The sequence below is a fragment of the Gymnoscopelus microlampas genome (assembly GCF_963454915.1).
Source record: "Gymnoscopelus microlampas genome assembly, chromosome: 17".
Classification (NCBI taxonomy): Eukaryota; Metazoa; Chordata; class Actinopteri; order Myctophiformes; family Myctophidae; genus Gymnoscopelus; species Gymnoscopelus microlampas.
Window position 1 is genome coordinate 32,110,056 of NC_139954.1, and position 22,001 is coordinate 32,132,056.

The 22,001-nt window shown below is 40.2% G+C and overlaps 2 protein-coding genes and 1 long non-coding RNA gene across 8 annotated transcripts in view; 2 read left to right on the forward strand and 1 right to left on the reverse strand.

Moving 5' to 3' along the window:
- LOC311064239 (obg-like ATPase 1) overlaps positions 1-6,768 on the forward strand; it is a 39,624-nt gene extending 32,856 nt beyond the window's left edge. Inside the window, exons 8-11 of the mRNA XM_084084074.1 lie at positions 759-899; positions 1,485-1,581; positions 5,386-5,508; positions 6,654-6,768. Of these exons, the coding sequence (XP_083940200.1) occupies positions 759-899; positions 1,485-1,581; positions 5,386-5,508; positions 6,654-6,755 (463 nt within the window). The 3' untranslated portion in view covers positions 6,756-6,768. The remainder of the gene's footprint in view (positions 1-758; positions 900-1,484; positions 1,582-5,385; positions 5,509-6,653) is intronic.
- A 3,964-nt stretch (positions 6,769-10,732) lies between these two features.
- On the reverse strand, positions 10,733-13,354 carry LOC311064487. The gene is made up of 2 exons (XR_014602700.1): positions 13,122-13,354; positions 10,733-12,496 (listed from the first exon to the last, which is right to left on the reverse strand). It is a non-coding gene; the product is annotated as an uncharacterized lncRNA (long non-coding RNA).
- sp3a (sp3a transcription factor) lies at positions 12,494-21,627 on the forward strand. Of its 6 annotated transcripts, XM_084084319.1 has the most exons (8): positions 12,494-12,639; positions 13,164-13,208; positions 13,325-13,425; positions 13,612-13,701; positions 15,548-16,760; positions 18,049-18,235; positions 18,340-18,536; positions 19,579-21,627. In XM_084084319.1, exons 3-8 carry the CDS (start codon positions 13,354-13,356, stop codon positions 19,866-19,868), a joined length of 2,049 nt encoding a protein of 682 aa, XP_083940445.1. In that variant the 5' UTR covers positions 12,494-12,639; positions 13,164-13,208; positions 13,325-13,353; the 3' UTR covers positions 19,869-21,627. The 6 variants fall into 6 exon arrangements, with proteins under 6 accessions (XP_083940445.1, XP_083940443.1, XP_083940447.1 ...); XM_084084317.1 differs by lacking the exon at positions 13,164-13,208; XM_084084320.1 differs by lacking the exon at positions 12,494-12,639 and having other exon boundaries at positions 12,983-13,214.
- Positions 21,628-22,001: the final 374 nt, after the last annotated feature.

Here is a 22,001-nt window from a genome sequence, read left to right on the forward strand (position 1 = left end):
TGTTCTGACTGAGAGTTACCATTAACTGTGAGGATATCTTTGTCCTACAATGTCAGGTGTCCTGCTGGATTGGAAGGCAAAAAAAAGTTTAAAAAAAGAAAAGGAAAAAAAACTCAAAGGGCTAAGGGAAAGACCTTTATAAGTGGGAAAATTACATGTATTGTGTAATTTTATTTGTACTTCCTTTTGGCCTCATGGTAATTGTTTGGCCGGAGACTAGCTGTCAGAAAAAGAAAATCCTGATTGTTTGTTATCGTATCGGGGAGGTTATTTACTGTGCAGAATAACCTCTCGAATGATCATGAGAACTATCGATAACAGCTTTTTAGCCCTTATCGATAGTTGCAGTGGAGAGAGACAGCGAACAGGGAGAGAGTAGGGGAGTGACATGCAGCAAGCGGTTAGGCTGGCCTGGCCGGGTGTCGAACCGGGGACTCACTGTCAGGCATTAGAGCGGTGTGTGGTCGGCGCTCTAACCACGTGCTATCAGGTGCCCCAGAATATTTATTTTTAATAGTTTGTAAATGCAGGTATTATTACAATACATTAAATCATTCTCAGTTGGAAAGCTTTAAAGAGAACACTATTGAGAAAGTGAAACTTTCATAAACGAAATCCCAACCTTTGAAGAGCAATCTCCTGTTAACGGTGCAGTAAACATTCATATGTTCCGCTGCTCTCATGAATATGCATCAGCCCAGAGATAACATTTGTATGTCAGTCAAGTTCTCTAAGCTGTGTGGCTGCTGTGTTGCCAGGTTGGTGAAAATCAAGGAGTGGGTGGATTGTCACGACCCCGGGGCCGTGGTCATCCCCTTCAGTGGAGGTCTGGAGAGCCATCTACAGGACCTGAGTGAAGAGGAGAGTCACAAGTACTGCACAGAGCACAAGACGCAGAGGTTAATTAGCATTCAGTCTCCCCGCACTTTATTATCAACTGTGTCCTCCACGCACTCCTTTAATTGCATGTGCTGATAGAATAATAAATGGCAGAGTAATTACCATTATAAAGCAAAGGATCCCTCTCTTTACGGAACAACTCAGTCAAAGGGTTTTCCTCTAAATTAAGTTTTTAACTGTCATCTGTCATCTGCAGGTATAATTATAACTTGGGGATTTTGGGTTTATTGTTCTCATGTGAAAACCTCTATGGAGAGAAAGAAATTGTGACAGCAGATTTTTTTTCTCTCTAGGCACAGAGCGAGGCGTTGGGTTGAATTCGTAAAAGTGCTAAATGAGTCTGTAAGCTTTGCAATTAATCAAAAGGACTCATCGGAGAGTTGAATGTCCTATGCGAAACGAAGTGACCCATCTTATTAATTTAATGAGTTTATATTGGAATGAATGGGGCCTCACCACTGAACTGAACTTGGGACCATGAATAATTATACTGATAAAGAATTCCTTAAATCTTACTTTAATTTAAGATTTCTCCGTGTAAACTGAATTTCCTATACCTGCATGTGTCTTCCTCCTTCCACCAGTATCCTGACCAAGATCATTAAGACAGGCTATTCAACTCTTCAGCTTGAATACTTCTTCACTGCTGGACCAGATGAGGTCCGTGCATGGACCATTCGGGTAAGGACCAGGCGCTGGTTGGGCACGCATGTGCGCATGCGTACACTCTCTCTCACACACACACACACACACACACACACACACGCACACACGCACACACGCACACACGCACACGCACAGACACATGTACACACAGACATGCTCAGCGTTCCACCCTGCTGGCACCCTCACTGATATCACACACTTTCAACTTTGTCATGGTTGTGCCTTAGCTAGTCATTACAGGCCAAGGATAACTTCAATTACTGGTGAGCTGCTGAACAGTGAAAGTGGGGGTACATTGATTGAGGAGGGCAACAATTGATTTTGCCCATTACGTCCATGAGAATGTTTCCATCCTGTGCAGATCTGCCTGCCCTCCTCCTGCCGCTAGAGATAAGGAGCCCGTGCATTGTGCCTGCCTAATCTGTGTGACGGGGGCTGTCTGTGCCAAAATTGATGTCGCTTTTCATTTGACCGTTTGTGGGCCTCGCTGGGGGCTCCACCTCCCTGTGTGTCTCAGTTTACTGAGCCCGGCCCGCCAAGGGCTTTGTGCAACAGGATCGCAGGATTTACATCGATACAGATGTTGTCTGGCGTACTGCTATTGTTCACATGGGAGTTCTACAGGGGATGGCTCAGATAGACAGAAAAAAAAGAGAAAGAAATGAAGGGAAGAGAAATTCATTTGAAACTTTTTGAAACCTTTGGGCTTTGAGTTGTACCATGTGTGTTATTCATATCATAGCTTTATGTGCTGATATCAGTTTAGAATTACTTATTACATTTTTTTCTGCATCCCTGTAAGATCAGTGTTATGGCAACAACATAAAACAAACTGAACAAAAAAACACAAGCTGTTACATGTATTGTCATATTCCTGTTACCATTTCTATTGAAAGAAAAACAAATAAGATATTTTAACCACTGGCTATTTTTGAGAAATTTGCCAATAATGACTAGAAAACTAGAAATGCCAGGGTTTGCGTGGTAAGATGCATTGACTGGTAAAGACATACAAATGATGGTTATGTCTTAATACACATTATATAAATGCAGACACTAATCTAGTGTAACTTTTAATTACTTAATTACTTAATTACTTAATACTTAATTAATTACTTAATTTCATTACTTTCTTTCTTTCTTTCTTTCTTTCTTTCTTTCTTTCTTTCTTTCTTTCTTTATTCATTCTCTTCTTGCTATTACATCCAGTATCACTATTCTTGTTGCTGTTAGCACAGTCTTGCAGAACTTTCCACCAGCATTTTGCTGTTTGTACCTGTATGACAGTGACAAATAAACACTCTTGACTCTCGATACTTGGTGTACAGTTTCTAAGATCAGACCAGATCAACAGTTTATTAAAGTACACAGTGTCAGCTATTAAAACTTTATTTTCATCCCTCTTGCTTAATGATACATCTTAGTTGGATTTTATCTCTAGGACGCACTGTCTCTTCATGTGAGTCATTCATCAGAATCACCACAAACCTTAAGTTAAATCAGGTCTCTCCACCGGGTCATTTTACTATGGAGATCAATGTAAATAATAGTTTGCAGGAACCCCGAACTGACCCTGTATACTGTAACCTCTGGTACTGTGGTGGGAGACTATGGCTGATAGTTTAACACAGGGTCTGGACACTGACTGCAGATCAATGCATTCATTACAACAAGGTATTATAGGGAAAAGACTATAAATCCCATTAGATAGATAGATAAATACTTTATTGGCAACAGTTAAAAGCACTGTATCAAGAATTGAAATCGTCAAAATGGATTAATCACAAAAAAGCAGAAGCTTGTTTCCATTGTGGTCCATTATAAAACAAACAGCACCCAACAAACTATTCAAACACCGTATATATAATACTGTATAACACGGTACATTGAACTGTGACCTGCAGTATTTGAGATTTGCCAGATTATTTTGGAGGAAGACATCAACAGACCAAATATGTTATACGTGTCAAACTAAATAATTATTTTCGTTGCTCAGCTGAAAATACAATAACATTATTGTCCAAGAGCAATTTCTTTACCAATTTCCAAAACTGTAGTATCAGTAGCTCATACAGAGAGCATACATTCTGTACTTTGGCCACTATACATTCTGTACTTTGCTCAATAATCTTAATTTGACCATATATTGATGTATTGATTTTCAACTTAAATCCAAATTATCTAAACATTGATTTAGTTTATGTATTTTACTGCTGTAGAACGACTCACAGATGCACTGACGCATTCATGAATGGGAATATCTGCCTATTGAGGGACCTTGAGGACTATTTTATAGCTTCTCACTTTTAAAGACAATATGTGAGTGAGAAGAAAAGATGAGATCACTGCTGTTGTTTTTTACAGCTAGGAAACTTTACATTTTATTCAGGTTGCATCATAGTCTTTAGGGGCATACTTGTCCCAGCATGAGCAATGTTCTTACTATATGCAAGGAAGTGCCGGCACACTTAAAAAGCTCTACTTACAAACATGGTTGTCCTCCTCAACTTAACTGATTACAGCTAGCCTTGATTGTGGGTGAGAGGCATTTAGTCAGGTAAGCATCAGTGAGTAACTATATTAAGCCAATACATCTTGCATTGTAAAAACTACATTCAGTAATGTCGTGGTCCTAAGTCCTTTAGCATGCTTTATTAGGCAGCCTCGAGGTGACCATTATCTATCAGCCTTCTCTGCATAGTTCTTAACTAGGACAATGTGGATCTCTTGTAATGCGGCATATAAAAAATAAAAAAACCTCCCCTAATCTATTTTTCTCCAGATAGACAAACCTTGATGCTGATTAATGGTAGTTAAACTCACAAGCACTCCGTCAATGAGATTGCATGGGGATGGTAATGTATTGGAGTCATTAAATACACATCATTCTTTTGGCATGAAATATGTTGACCCCAACCTGATTATATACATAATTAAAACCGCTCAACAGTTCCTGAGCACAGCGCTGCAGAGCAGAGAGAGAGAGAGAGCAGGTCGACAGGCAGGAGTCATAATGATACAGAGCGACCGTGTCACTTGTTTGGGTCATTTGTCATTTCCCTCCAGCATTATTTCAATGCATATAAATTGCACATTTTATCACTCACCAGTTGTGACTTCTGCTGCTAAATGGGATTGAATGTACAAAGAATTTATGACACTGTTAAAATGTTATTTTGTCCTCTTTGAATTGGCATCTGAAATCATTTCGTATTTTTCACGGTCAACCCATGGCGACTAAGGGCACATTTAAATTGTACGTTAAAATAGAAAATAAAATCATAACCCTCTGTTCCAAGTCAATTTAAAGTAGGCCTAATGAAAAACAGCTTGTTCTCTGATACTTTATGTGCTTTATGGCACCCTATGTACCACAACAAAACATTATTGAGTGTACGTTTTAGCATCGCCAAACTTTGGGCATTTCAAAGTAAGGTGTGGTGCAGTAACGTCAATACACTACTGGCTGTTCACTGCAACACTAGCTCTGCTGTTATGATCGCAGAGCAGAGCAGCAACCCACAATGAGGCAAGATTGCTTGGACAGAAATCAATACCACCAAGGAATGGGAATCAGAAAGCATTGATAGCAGTGCCGGGTCCTTATCGGACTCCAGGCTGCCCTGGCAGGGCACAGCCGAGTGGAGAGCTATCCAGAAATCAGGACCGAGGCAGGAACACCCCTGACCCAGCACACCCCCTAGTGATGCACGTCGCTGTTCCCCCTATCAAACACGGTGTCATTCGCTCGCTGTAATCCATCTTCTCCAAAACAATTCATTTGCCTTACATGTCCTCTCTTTCCCTTCCCTGTGACAGAAAGGAACTAAGGCTCCACAGGCTGCAGGGAAGATCCATACGGACTTTGAGAAGGGCTTCATTATGGCAGAAGTAATGAAATTCCAGGATTTTAAAGAGGAAGGCAGCGAGAACGCTGTCAAGGTGAGCCATCAGGGTGCGAGTGGAGACGAGGGGAAGTCTCCTGTGATCAGTGGAGCTGACAGTCACCACACAGCTCCCACTGCAAACCACTCTTCACCTTTACTCAGGGGAAGAAATTACTGCACACACTCCAGGACCACTCCTGACAAGCCAACTGATTCTGGCTCTAAACACTGCCATTGTGTTCCAGCTGTGCATATCTTTATCACATTGTGTCTTAACTGGCTCATGGTAGGTCTTGCTCATAGCTCAGCCTGGTCTCTCAGAGGTAGTACGTCTTCACTTCAACAGGCATTTAGCAGATCTAGGGGGGGGGGGTACTGGGGCAGGAGGTTGCATCATTGTTATCCAAGGTTGAGATCTGAGTGTTAGATCCTTACTGCATGCTCTCTTTATAATCTTTTCCCCTTTTGGGGCCTCATAGGAACATGGAGCGCTTCTGACTGTGGCATTAAGGCCCATGCTATTTAATGACAGTTGTGGGAATAGGCTGTCTGAATAGGGCCAGTGTATGGGGATATCACATTATTAGTAATCATATCTGCTTAAGCCAAGCATGCTCCTCCAGATGGCTGCTTTCAAGTGCAAATGAACCAGTTAGACGTGTCTGCTTTAATACATACTCGGCAACCACAAATAGCCATTGATTTTTTTTTCTGTCTCCCTCTCCAACCAGTGTTCCTGGTGGTATTGAGCTTGGATTAAATAGTCTCCTGAGCCTTTAAAGGGACATTGATTTTTTTCTAATTAATTGTGCGCTGTGCAGAACCAGAATGCATAAACCTGTCCATATTAGCACTTCAAGTCAATTATTTTTTTTTAATTTTGTGAGAGAAGGAAAAAAATCACATCTTGCATACGAAAGAAACAGTTTCCTTGAGAACTACGGAATCAAAGACTTTACTAATTAAATTAACTGTGATGGAAATGGCCAGAAAATAAGTGTATTTACTCCCTGAGATTGGGAATGTAGACCTTGAGGAACGTGTGTGTGTGTGTGTATGTGCACACACGCGCACACTCACACACACACACACACACACACACACACACACACACACACACACACACACACACACACACACACACACACACACACACACACACACACACGTAATTTTTTCATTCTGTTTGCCATCTTACAGGCAGCGGGGAAGTACAGACAACAGGGAAGAAACTATATCGTTGAGGACGGAGACATTATCTTTTTCAAATTCAATGCACCAAATGCACCGAAGAAAAAGTGATGCGAGAGCGGCCTGTCAGCTGGCATACTGGAATGCACTGCCAGGGTATCAATTGTCTTTGTTTGTAATTTACAGTAGACTGCTGTCTGTCAGGTCACCCCAGCCAAAGTCACCCACTGCCTCGTTTTCTCTGTTTGTTTTTCTGTCCCAGGGTATTGTGCCCTCCGCCCTTCGATCGACCACGCCACTCCAGCGCCTTTACCAAAGCACAGGTTCACTAAAACCCTGACAGCTTTGCTATTTAAGATCAGGATCAGACCCCACTCCAAAATGTAGCAGCATTTGAAGAAGCGTATTACTCTCCAGATACTTCATTAATCTCCATCACTGGTGCCAGCAGTGACACAGCTGACAGCGGGGACAATGCCACCTGCTCCTCTCCCCCTTCTACAGATAATGCATGTTTTACAGTAGCCCAGATGTCTACACTCAATAAAACATTTGACAAAACCAGGCCGTGTGTGTTTGGGGATGTCTGTATTGAGTGGGGCGCTGCATGGGGACGGTGATAGGAGTCCTGCCCGCCACTGATTAGAGAATTAAAAAGGCACATCTGACAGTGGCTTTAGCAGACAGGCGACAACTACAATTGTATCTGTAAAGCGATGCTTATTTTAGAAGGGTAAAATGTGTGATGCTGATTATCCATGCCAGAAATTGCCAGTTGGAATGATCATTTGTATTATGTTTGAATTAACCTTTCCATTCCAGTCATATTATTTTGGTCGTGAAAATCTCAATCGCTGTTTCCATTCACGGCTGATGAATATGTGCGTTGTTATTGTACTGTATCCTTACCTCAAACAATCATCAAACGACGTGCAAGCTAAAATTATGCCTTGTAATGTTTACAGTTTGCTCACTTGCATCACAGAACTAGAAGGAAACAATGTCTACAAACGAAGAGAGAAATATTCATTTGAAACACACTTTCACAAAAGTCTTTCATTTTATGACATCGTGAATGGTAACTCAATAGAAGTTGACACAATCTGAAAGAAAATTGTTCAGAATTCCCTGGGCTGGAGAAGTGTTTTACTCACCTCTAAACTTTGTGTATAAGTGTTTGTGAAGCGTTTATGCTGATGGACTGTATGGCTGCGGTGGTGGTACTCCAAAGTTAGATTTTGTTCACCACAGGAGTCAGAACACACAGCTGTACATAAGTGCCCAATGTCCATAGTTGAATATCTTGTCTAATACTGCAGAGAACAAAATGGCACATAGATGGGAACGAAAAGATTGAATAAATGTTTTGGGATAGTGACACGTACATTCTAATCAATTTGAAAAACATTGATTTGATTAAAGACAATTCAAAAACAAGTAAATCTGCTATTTTTCTTTTACGTAAAACTTTTCGCTTATGATGACATGCCCAAAACAAATTGAGACACATCACGCAGCTGCATAATGTTGTTTAAAAAGTCAAATAATGGCCGCTATATCTAATGTATAGTGTATACACGTTTAGAAAGGATGTGTTTATGGAGTAGAGGCTTTGCCAGCACTCCAAACATAGTGTTTGGTATGGAAATAAAGTTACATTACAGTCTTGAAGAGATGTAGGATAGCGCTCTTCATGATTTGATAAGAGGAAGGATAGATGATGACACCTGAATCAAACAACATTAAGGCTGTTTTGCCTTGTAGCTTAATCACTGACACATGGAAGAGACACACTCCAATATCAAGCACATGCTTCCATTGTTAGTTTATTACAGTTATCATATGCTGTGTTATTCCATACAGCAACCGGGGCATTTTAAGCTGAGCGTTGGCTAAGTGAAACCATGCGAATCCTCTGGAGAGCACAATGGGGGCTTGAGACAAAGCTGTTTTTGCATTCTTCTTGGGCGAGAATTGTGGTGTTGGCCAACCTAGAAACCCCACGTTGAAGATCATTCATCTGCTGAAGTTTTGAGGCACTGGGATTGACAAGTTTTTCCCAGTGGTCTGGGTCTGAGTATTTTGTTTTTCATAAAGTGACAGTAAATCTTTTTTTGTGAACAGTAATAAAGCTATTTAGAACCATGTATGTGTTCCATTGGGACAATATACCACAAGTCCTCTTGTTCTTTAATCATGTCATAAGTAGGCAGTTTCAGACTATAAGATCCACAAGATCATATCATAAAAAAGAACCAGAAATAATTATCTCATTAGATGCCCTTTTTCATATATGACCTGGTCTAAGTGTACTGATTTTGTGGAAAAAACTCCTCTCGCTTATGTAGCAATTAAGGCACCATGTTTAAAATAGTATACAAATCCAAACACATTATCTGGTTTAAAACAGTAGCTTATGGAGCTAAGTTATAGAACTGCAAGATTGTCTGTTGGTGCAAATCTTCTGTCAGCATCATCAATCATGCGGTGCCATTCTGCCCAGAGGCAAACCACAATGGCACTAGACCAAGAATGGCATACAGAAAGCCTGTCTTAAAAAAGTACACACATAAAAGGACGAGGCCTACTATTGTAAATCACATGCACACCAAAGAACTTGGAGAATTAAAAAAAATATTTATGAGTTATGACAAATAAACACAAATAACCAATGGTATTTTTTCACAGCCATAACTACACACAAAGGATTTGTGTTGGGAAATTCCATGGCTATCATAGGCACATTGTATCATATCATTATGGAAAGGAAATTATCCCTATTTTGGATTACAATGAAACTGTTGCAATGGGTTGTTATATTGTTTGTTGAATACGATGCTCCATTGTAGATGTACTGGAAAGATCTAAAATCACTCTAGAATAGTTACTGGACTAAAATGGCAATTTCCTATTTATCGACTGCAATAGATTTCCACTGAATAATATTTTTCAGTATGGACTTTTTTGATGTATTGTTATCTCCCTTGGGGACAATAAGCCTGCCATAGCCAAGTTTATTGAAAAGAATGCCATCAAGGTTTGAAAGGAGTGTCTTAGTAAGCAGTGTGTAACTTACCAAAAGAGATTGACTGATTCAAGTTTTCACTTTCCTCTGCTGCATTTATTACTGTCACAGTTATCACTGCTATGAAATGATTGCCACAATTACAGTACAAGATTACTTCATTTCAGACTTGGTCACCTGTGTGAGTACAGCATTTCTGCACACTGACTATTTGTATTCATAGCGCTGCACAGCAAGAGGCATTGCACTGAATGTCTAACGGAGACAAGTTACATCCATAAAACATTAATTCTATACAACATTACATATTATAACATTCTCTAATTTTGACCCCCAAATGACTACACAAAGGCCTAAAGCCTATCATGTGAACATCGACTGACACATCCAACCAAGCATTGTTTGTGCAACTGTTGAATTTGAGTGCATGAAGGCAAACCAGTGTGACTGTTCCTGTGTCTGCACTGCTACTTCACTCCCACTGGGTAATTGTTCTAGAGTCTTCACAGGTCCCTCTCACCAGGTGTATAGATGGTCAGTCAATAGAATGTGATTTCCCCTGTCTAGAGCTGCAGTGGGAGACAAGCTAAAGCCTAATTTATAGTCCTGACTCCTGACAGTATAGGCTACTACAGTCGTGTGATGGAATATAAATTAAGCTTAAAATTGAGAGGAGGGGTCTGAAGACTAATGTTGCAAATAGTGTCTTGTGTAGGCCAATTTCCTCCAGAATGTCAGGGTTGGTGCTGGTATTAAGATATTTGACTATCCTTTTAACTTGGAGGTCTTCGTTGAAATTGTTGATAAGTTTCATAGGGCTGCTGGAGTAAGACAGACATGGCTGCAAGGTTTTTTCTAAAGCTGTTTCCATTGGCCTGTGTTTACCTGACACTTGGACTGACAGCAGAGTGATTGGAAATATCCACCATTCACTGCTGTGAGCTCCTGAGTGCCAGGAAAGTGCTTTTGTAGTCTGGCTGTAATGGGCCGAGTTTGAATTGAAGGTTGAGAGAAATCTGGCCTCACTCCACTTGCACACTGTGAGGAACTGACACACCGCAAATAATAGTACCCTGGCTCTGATAGCATCGCAGCTACAGCGCAATATATTTTATTACATTTTATTAAAATGACTGGATCAACACTTGGCATCACAGCATCAAATGTACACGTATATCAATAAGTGTATCAAATATACAGGACATGAACTTTAAGGGAAAAAAAATAAAAAAGCCAAGACTATACTGGGCAAAGAAAATATCACTATTTGAACATACATATACGTACATTTATTCTATATTCTGCATAGTTTTTCTTTTTGGGTGCAACATATAGATATTTATTTTACCTGAACCCAGAGAAGTTGCAATGAATGATCATTCACTATGTCTGTATACTGATAGTTTTTGCTTATTAGATTTACACAACTTCATTACTGCATTACTAATAGTAGTACCTTACTTGTATTATAACTTTTTAAAAATGTTGTAATAACTTGTACTATTATGTTGGACATTAGTTATAGCACAGTCTAGTGGCGACGCTTAAATCATAACTGCCATTCCTGACAAATTCTGTCAATTCAGTTGTGTGTAGTGTGTAAATTTAAGTTGATATGATACATGATTGCTCTAACAAACCAAACACCTTATTTCACATATTACTTTAATTACTAATTTAAGGGGTAAGGGGCCTACTCAGACAATTTAATCTAACTAGAACCTTGCTTTTGACTGTAAGCAAAGTCAAGGCTTTCAGACAACCCACTTTGTAGTTTATTAGCTATCACACTGTTAAACAATGTAGTGGATAGGTCACATTATTTCTGGATGCCTGGCTGGAAAACTGACAGAAAGAGTATGGCTATATTATTTAACATCATTATTTGTTGGCTTGGGGAGAAGAGGGGACTAATAATTACAGAGCAACAAACACTTTACGAGCATGATGATGCTAAATTAATGTCTAGTCATAGACAGTGCAAAGTTTAAAGCTTTATGAAAATAGCTATGTGAGTGAGTACAACTTATTATCATCAACATTAAACCCTGCTGCCTGTACCCTCGTTCTCACTCGCCAGTGGTGTAAAGTAACTAAGTACGTTTACTCAAGTACTGTACTTAAGGACAATTTTGAGGTATTTTTACTGGAGTATTTCCAATTTTCAGTACTTTTACTTCTACTCCACTACATCCCAGAGGCAAATATTGTACTTTTATTCCACTACAATTATTTGAAAACTTTAGTTCCTAGTTACTTTGTAGATTTGATTATTATTACAAAACATACATTAACCACTTCAGCCCTATACATTTCGGGCATTTGAAAATAGCCGATCTACAAGCTCACAATGCGTTGCCATGAGATGCATTGTGGGGTTGTAGATCTGCTATTTTCAAACAATTTGTATACATTTGAAAACTTGTGAAATGGGACATTCTGCATAATGACTACTTTCTACTTTTGGTACTTTAAGTACATTTTGATACCAATACTTTTGTACTTTTACTCAAGCACATTTTTAATTCCGGACTTTTACATAGCAGAGTATTTCTACATTGCAGAATTGCTACTTTTACTTAAGTAAAAAAAAAACATGAGTACTCCTTCCACTGCTCGCTCGCATCACTGGGCCCCCCATAAAAACAGGCGCATAAATAAACAGGAAATTAATTTGGCCAAAAACGACTGGCGTATTAACTGACCAATAACAACACAGTTCATAACACCGCTGTCCAATCAGGAGTGGGAAGAACGGGCGGGACTTCCTGTATGTGACGCAAAATGTCTCGGTCTTCACCGGAGGCCCAACCCTTTGTGTTTCCTCCTGCCCGTCAATCAAAATAGAAACAAATATTGACAGTTATCACATATTGCTGCGCGCCTACAATCAATAGAACTCGCCGATCATGTCCGGTGACGTGTGATTATACGCCTTTTCCGAATTAAAAAGAAGTCACGCCATGACTGGTATGTAATAATATCCATCTTATTCCTTAAGCAACGTAAGCTAACGAATTAGCACCCTTGGCTAAGCTACGTTAGCTCCCTAAGCTTGCTAGCGTTAGTGGTTCTTACCAGTGTTGCCAGGTTTTGTGAGAGAAATAAGCAGCCAAATCTAGGAAAACAAGCCCAAACGAAGCCACATGAGCACTATTTGAAAATAGCCGATCTACAAGCTGTCAACGCGTTGTGCGCTTGTAATGCCCTAACCCTGGCACAAAACAGTTCCATGAAAATATTTGAGAACCACTGGTTTAAATAATTAAAACAAGTGGAAGCAAGCCTAAATATTAAGTAAGTACACGTTAGAAACAAGCCCAAAAACGCTTATAATAAGCAGACATGGCAACACTTGTTCTTACAACGAAGGCTATGCCGTTAGCATCAGCGAAGCGTCTTAGCTTAGCAACCAAGCTAGTGCAAAAATAAAGCAGCAGCAGCCAGCTTACCTATCGTTATCATTACATCAGTCTTTTTTTCTGTGAGCTCAGTCTACAGAGTCAGACACTCAAAGCTACCGTGACATCGGATCCATTGTAAGCGTAAGATTAAAATATGCACCTAAATTGAAACGTCGCAACGTTATTAGAGCATCTGGTTTGTTTAGCTAACGTGTAGCGCTGCTTTCTACTGTTTTACTTTTTTCCCACAGCGCCAGAACAGCCAGTGAAACCAGAGGAAATGGCTGCCTTGGACGTGGACAGCAGTCAAAGCGACTTTCTACAACAACAAGACAATGGCAGAAACAATCAGGTAACTTCACATTCACGGGCTAACTAACCAGTATGCATCTCTGGCTGTTTGAAGTGAGAGTGAGTGCTTCGTGAAGTTCACACGTTTCAAACTTTCCTAGCGCTAGAGGATAGATCTAACTTCCTATGTGGCCTGGACTAACGGCCACCCACTTTCTTCCCTTTAAACCCGCCCCATTGTGGGTAGGACACTCAGCCGTCACCGCTTGACCTGCTAGCAACCACCTGCAGCCAGGTCGGGTCACCATCATCAGAGGTGGATAGAGGTGCTGATGTGGTAAGTCACCACCTCTGCTAGATTATATGCTAATAAACCACAATCTAAATGTCTTTAATAATAATAATAATTTGAAAAAAGTGGTGGCGGAACTATAGGAACCCCATTAACCCATTTAAGACCTGAGGCCGATTCTTCAAATGCCTTCTAAATCAGTAGTTCTCAGACTTTTTTTGTGCGAAGGACCTTGAAACGCTTTAAAGATTTTTCAAAAATAGCTGATGTACAAGCTTGTTCGTGCCGCGCTGTGAGCTTGTACATCTGCTATTTTTGAATAGCCAACGCTAAGATCTAAAATGACACGGGTGCTTTCCCGGGTTTCAATGGGTAAACAAAAGTGGTTTGTAACTCTTCTTTTTTCGCTTATGCTTTCCTCAGTGCAGTGTCTACTCACAAATGCCAAGGAATGTATTTTCCTTGTCACAATACTTACTGGAGTATTGAGGCTTCAAATATAGCGTTTGAATATTGCATACTAACTTGAAATTTGAGTTGATGGAAATGTAAGTGAACTGAAAGTAAAGTTGATAATAGTGTATTATCAATAGTGAATTGAATAGTGAATGAATTTATTACTAATAATTATAACAAACTGAATAAAACAGTTTTTAATCGCTCATCACTACCAAACAAAATAATATTGGTTTACATTATTGTCTGACACAACTAACAAACAAGGAATAAAGTTGCATACTTGCATCACATGCAACGAAATCCTACTCGTACTGTAAATCCCCAAAGAATGTGCAAGAGATCTGTTATTTGTTTGGTCTGCTGCTCTGCAATAGGAAGTTTGAATACATTGTTGATATTGATGGTTGATGTAAAACAGCAGGAAGAAATGTTTTTTGATTGACATGAGGCAGATATTACGCTATGAAATGATAAATGATCAGACAGTGCACACTCTCGACTGTAAGTGATAAATGTAATGACAGAGCTGTAGTGATGAACAATATAAAGTCTGTGTTTATCAAATCACTATTTTCATGAAATTATATGCACTTCTAAAGTTACTTTTTCCCAAAAAAAGTGATTTTTGTTACTTCCACCCTAATAGAATTATGTACTCAAATTTTACAATCCATCTCACAACACCACAAAACCTTTCAACCGAGGGTGTCTCTGACCCCAGGTCAACATGCACTTGTCTACTTATAGGGGACAGGAATTCCATTCAATTTCACTGACACTGACATTTAAATTGGGCATATGAACTGAAAACAGAAATTGACTATATTTCAGCTGACGGATGATACATGAGAGAAAAACAGTCATTTGTTATTTCTGTGCTCTAACTGCCTTTAGTTCATGTCCAGGTAAACATTATTGGTTTTTACATTTCATTATTTCAGGTTGATATATCTTCATTCTCAGTTATCAAAGGCAGAATTATTATTTTACCACTTAATTATTTTGAGTAGTCACATTAAGTGCAAAATGTGTTTAAAGCACAAAAACATGAACACATTTGGCTTGTTCCAATTCAAGGATGGTTAGAGGCTGGTAGAACTAGGATCATATCGGCAGGTGGGACAAATGGTTAAAAATGTGTAGAATTTGAACATGTTATTGGTTTTCCAACTTCAGTCAAATATTTCTAGTTATATATTATATATATAGTTCTATATAATATGCTACTACTCTGTAATATTCCTTAAACAGAATAAACACATAAATAATATCTACAAATTAGTCTTAAATAATATTTTGCAAACTAAATTAATATATTGTGCTCAAGCTAAATAGTTTTTCTCTGATATAAAAAAAATATAGCATGCCATCACTTGGATTTCATTGCGTAACAGGCATTTCTTTAATCAGAGCTTCCTGTTTTCTTCCTCAGACGACAGATCTCACATCTATACAGCTTACTGGGACCGATAGATGGGAGGTGCTATCTCCCACAACAGCAGCAAATGATGATTCTGGGATGATCCAGATCCAGAGTCAGGGGATATTAACATCAAACGGACAGTATGTTCTTCCTTTCCAGAACCTCCAGTCTCAACCAATCTTTGTGACATCAGGAACAGATGGCTCCTCTGCCAACACAGTGCCTAACATTCAGTACCAAGTGATTCCTCAGATTCAGACAGCTGATGGTCAGCTGAGCTTCTCCACGTCCACAGTGGAAGGGGCTGCTCTGAGTCAAGATGCCACAGGGCAGATCCAGATCTTGCCCGATGGCAGTGTGGCATCAGCTGCAGACATCCTTACTAACAACCAGAACCTCATATCACAAACTGGTCAGATCCAGGGAGTATCTATTGGCAGCTCCACCTTCAACAACCAAGGCCAGGTTGTCACTAATGTGCCTGTGGGTTTGCCAGGGAACATTACTTTTGTTCCCATTAATAGTGTGGATTTGGACTCCCTTGGCCTGTCTGGTGCTCAGACTATAGCAACAGGGGTCACCGCTGATGGCCAACTAATTATGACCAGTCAATCTGTGGATTGCTCTGAGAGCATGGAGAAGACGGGTGATGCACCGACACTAACTGTAAATGACTCAAATGCAAATCAAGAAATATATGTGCCAACGTCCTCCTCTCAGCTGCCTGATTCAACAAATGAGTCAGGCTTGCTGACGCCATCCATGGCCACAGAGCAAGGTGACTCAAGTTCTGGTCTACAGGAAGGCTATATCCATCAGAACCAGGTCCAGCACATACAGGTGTCTTCAGCCCAGCCCATTATCCAGCTGCAGCAGGTGCCGGTCCAGTCGAGTAATGGTCAGGTGGTCCAAACGATGACGTCGGGTGGTCAGAGCATGCAGAACGTCCAGCTGATCAACCCGGGGACCTTTATCATCCAAGCCCAGACGGTCACACCGTCAGGCCAGATCCAGTGGCAAACCTTCCAGGTGCAAGGAGTGCAAAACCTGCAGAATCTCCAACTGCCCACCACGCCACCCCAACAGATAACCCTGGCTCCGGTCCAGACCCTGTCCTTGGGTTCCAACCCGCTCAGCATCAGCACAGGGCAGATCCCCAACCTGCAAACAGTGACTGTCAACTCGCTGGCCCAGCATGAGGGCGACATAAACAGTCCCATAGGTACAGAAACTCTTTGGTATCAAAAGTAGGAGACTGCTTCACTTTCAGGCTGTGAGGTGCAATGTACTGTATACTGTATGTTTTTAGGAAGTCACCACCGGTGGACAATTGTTAGGTGCCAAACGGATCAAGTAAATCTCTTCCCTGCATTTCCAAATCTTGAGTAGGCAGAATTGAAAGCTTGGCAGATGAAATATAGGCATGCATGTCAGTTTGCACTTTATAGATCAGTTTTTTTCCGTACTATGGAGTTTGCATGGGTGCGTGGGTGTGTGTGGGTGTGTGCGTGCGTGTATGTGCGCCTGCACGCCTCCTCTGAATGCTCGCACACTACCTGATCAAATTAAATGCAGCGAATGTGGAAGTTTAACTGAATTCAAAAACTTTACCAGACAATTGATATGCTTTTTTTGTGACAGTGATTCTATTTTATTGACAGTGACACTCGTTTATCTAGTAACGTTGCCTTTCACTTTGTAGAAAAGGATTCTTATTTAAGTGGATTTCAATGTAATAGAAAAACGCCAATACACTCTCACTGAACATGAAGCAGTGAGAGACCAGCCTTTTGATCATGCACTCGCACAAATGCAATCAGGTGAAATGTTAACTTGTATACAGTACTCATTTTGGTGAGTCCTGCTCAGGCAGAGAGATTCAGAATAGGCAGACAGTGGCAGCCTGCAACTGTTGGAGAAATCAAGAACGGAAACAAAACTAAACATTGCGCGCAATTGGTACTTGCCCGCCCGGGCATGTCTGGGCAGGTTTTGCGTTGTCTGCCGGTTTGCCTCACCTGCCCGGGGCAGGCGGGCACCCTGAAGTTCTGTATCTCACTCTATCCCCACAATAGATGGATACAGTAGATGGACCTTTATTGATCCTGTGGGGGAAATTCAGTTGTCAGAGGCAGCACAGCAGTTATGAGTACAGACACAGAGGAAAATTACTGTGAGATACAGTTAAGAGTAGCGACACAATAGGTAAGAAACAATATAAAAAACACTATCAGCAATGAACGACAGTACACTCCCACTTTAGCTAATTATTAGTACCTATCAACAATCTGTTGATTTTTCTTTGCATCAAGTTGTCCAGAGTCTGTCCTGAGAGACTGGATTAATTGATTTATGAAAATCTGCACCATTCCTCAAGGAAGGGTGTCATATGCCATAATGAAAAGCACTTTTCACAGTGTGCATTTTGCAGGCTATTTGGCATGTTATTATCAGAGCTTTCATTGATATTGATCTATGAATTGATTCCTCTGCTTTTATTTGGCTCCCAGACATCCAGATAAAGGAAGAACCAGACTCTGAGGACTGGCAGCTGGGGACAGACTCTACTCTAAACACAAGTGATCTTTCGCACTTGCGAGTGAGGCTGGTGGAAGAGGATGACCAGCTCGGCCAGGAGGGCAAGAGGCTGCGGCGAGTGGCGTGCACTTGCCCCAACTGCAAAGAGTCTGGAGGGAGGTGAGTTTGCCACACTGCAGCTCTGCAAGACGCTCAACTCTGTACACTGCTTCTGCGCGGGCATACACGGAGATCACATCCGATTGTGTCTGTGTTTTTCTCAGGGGGTCCAGCATGGGGAAGAAGAAGCAACACATCTGCCACATCGCTGGTTGTGGGAAGGTGTACGGAAAGACATCCCACCTGCGAGCACACCTGCGCTGGCACTCTGGGGAGCGGCCGTTCGTCTGCAGCTGGATGTTCTGTGGGAAGAGATTCACACGCAGCGATGAACTTCAGAGGCACAGGAGAACACACACAGGTGCAGTGCTTCTTTTTTTATCACTCCCGTATAGAGGTGCATGTCGTAATCTGCGGTGATTTCAAACGCCTCGACTGTGCACGGGGAATGTTTTAATGGTGTGCCCTGCAAATGTGGTTTGAGCATGAAATAACAGAGGTTATCTTGGCTTACCTGTTAAAACGTTCGGTAATGGATGTTTGTCTGGTTTATCTTGCCCGGGGTTCAATGAAACGCAAAAACTGTGTACTTATGCAAACTTTGAAAGCATGCTGTTTTAAGGTTGATCAGTGTGTTGAAATATGTGTCCTTATCTGCCAGATCTGTGCAATATATCTTTCTACTAGTGCAATATGCATTCTTAATAGTAGAGTAGGAGCTTATGAAATATCAGAATAGATAAAAGAACAATAAACAATGGTATATCTACTTATTTGACACTGGGCAAAGACTAACTTTAAAACAGCCATTACCAGCCAGATGTGAGACAAGCACATGTGCCGTGTGCGTGTGTTTTATTTCTTTTCATGCCATTTACTCAAATCATGCACTTTGTTAGTCGCTCTGGATAAAAATGTCAGCTAATTGCCTAAATTGTCTATATGTGGTCGCTTTATTGGCTGAAAGAGAGTAATCAGTCTATACAGACTACAGTAGCATTTCATTATCCTCAAAGGCTTAAATATTCACAATTACCTGTTACATTGTACTTACCGCGTAGATTCTTCCTTTTATCTTTTTTTCAGTTAGTCCAGTTGGCCATGGATTGCAATCAATGACACAGTGTCGATCAGAGAGTGGCATTCATTAAGTAATTCAATGATATGCTATAACATAAGGGTTTATTATCTGACGTGAAAATCATGACCTACAGACCTTTTTAGTATTAATTTTATTCATGAAAGAAGTTCAACCCAACTTTATATTCCTTTTTCTTTACCAACCACCTATATTTAAAAATGATAGGCATAGAAAAATTGCAACGTGCCCTCTTCAAACTCGTCACACATCAATTGCTCTATCTCTGGCCCAACTCTGTTTTCTCACTTTCGGTCCTCTGCAGGGGAGAAGAAGTTTGTCTGCCCGGAATGCTCCAAGCGGTTCATGCGGAGTGACCACCTGGCGAAGCACATTAAAACGCATCAGAACAAAAAAGGCGTGAACTCTGTCGGTGCCGTGGTTGCCTCAATGGAGTCTGCAGGGTCCTCAGACAGTATCATCACCACGGCGGGTGGGACCACACTCATCCTCACCAACATCCAGCAGGGCTCCAGCCACGCCCAGGACATCCTGGCCAACGCTGAGATCCCTCTCCAGCTCGTCACCGTAGCAGCCAGCGAAGTAATGGAGTGATTCTCTGCAATCCACTTATAAACTTTTTACAACCTCTCATATACTCCACATCTGATTTGTTGTTTGTTTTGTTTTTAGTCATGCTACGAAGAAATATATATTATATATATATTTTAACAAGAAATAGTCAACCCATGTCCCTAAATAGTCTTTTTATTGACGGAGGTAGCTGGGAGGATGGGGTCAGAAAGAGACAAATATGCGGTTGCAGTATACACACACACACACACACACACACACACACACACACACACACACACACACACACACACAAACACACAAGGAAATGCCTTATTTTGTACAATATGTTGTTGGAAACATAGGATGCTGTTAGTTTCAAAGCTACATATTTGTTAATGACGTTTCATAATTTTCTTTTGTCTTTTTTATGGTACACAATTGAGCAATTTCTAACATGTCCTTTGTTAGAGAGGTCTGTTCCTGATTCCTGAGACCTGCTTTTATTGAACTGAGGATATGGTTTTGCTTACGTCCATGTGTGTCTTCATGCAAATCTATTCTTGTTCACTTTTTATATTATGCTTTTATGATCATTTTGTCATTTTGTCCTTTTTTTGTAGTCATTCTGCTTGCCCAACCAACTAGCAAGCATTATGTATGTATTATAATTCTCCAGGTGGAAATGACAAACAATCAATGTAATTACGTTTTTTGTATTATAGTCCCTCTGAAACATATACAGTTCACGTGATATGCATTATTTGCATATCCTATATTTTGACTGAACAGCTATTTATAGTAGGCTTTGCATAGGAACTGGTTTTGTGATATTAAAACTCCAAACTCCTTAAAATGGCTATTTCATGTGTAATTCAAATAATTTCCTTTTTTTGTTTACTTTTTTTCCTGAATTATTATTAATTCAAAACAAAATGTATTGTAATAGAAAGACTCAAAAGCCATGTTTGGGAGGTAATTGCCAAATTCGACTACAATCTCAGGGTGACTTGGTCATGCAGTACTGTATGATTGGACAGTGAATACCAGAGTAATTCTCCCCTGTAGCTGTGAGGGCCGTTGTGCAGGGTGTTTTAAAGTGATGCTATTTGATGGACCAAAAGCTGAGGTAAATTATGCTGTCACCATGTAATCTGACCATGTCAGTTTTTTTTTGTTGTAGTTTTCTTTTCTTTTTATGACAACCCCCATCACCTTAATGTAATGGCTTGGTAGGACTTATATCAGTACCATACCTTGCCCAATCAGCCCAGGTGAATTGGTGTCAATGTATTGCTCAAAGCGGTACTCTTTTTGTCTTTGTTTTCTTTTTTTAACAGCACTGCTCATCACTTTCTTTTTTTTGTATGAAATGTTTTGTACACTTCCCTACAAATTGTGTCATCTATGCCTTTTGTCAGTAAATGTATGTTTTCTTTTGTTTGTTTTTTGTGTTATTTCTTTGAATTGATAAGATTGTATGTTAGGTTTTTCTGTTCTGTGTTAATATATCTTGTCTCTCTTTTTTTGTATACACTGAGCAGTGTATTTACTGGAATGTTTCAATGCTCAATGTTTCCTGTGATTTGTTTTGTCTTCACATGGTGACACGAGGTTCTCCTCAGAAGATCATACTGTAGTAGATAGTAAGACATCGGATCAACATACTCAATTGTGTTTATTACACAGCCTCACACATGTAGTACATGTTGGCCTCCTTTATTCGAAATTCAGTTGATCAAACTTCTGTATAATTTTATGAGAATATGTAATGTCAATATAAACTTCTGTAACAGTTGAATTTCCGTTCAGTTTAGATTTTGTATTTTGTAGATGCATAATGGTTGTACAATGTCCACTTTTTGAGGGCAGCTTTACATTTCATACTAAAATGACTAAACATAGACATGAGCCAAGTCATCTTTTTTATACTTAAAACACAAAACACTATTGATTTGTCTCCTGGAAGAGTTGGAAGACTCAGATGTGACTGTCAGGTGTGATGATTATTTTACTTTGGTAGGTGGGTTTAAAATGTATTTAAAATTATGTTATGGCAAGAACATAATCAGTGAAATCACTATAACTTGCTGGCAGTCTGAGTTAGTGGTCCAGTAGATGTCACTACAACCAAGGCAGCTGGGAGAGATACTGTACATGCTTGACCCTTTGACC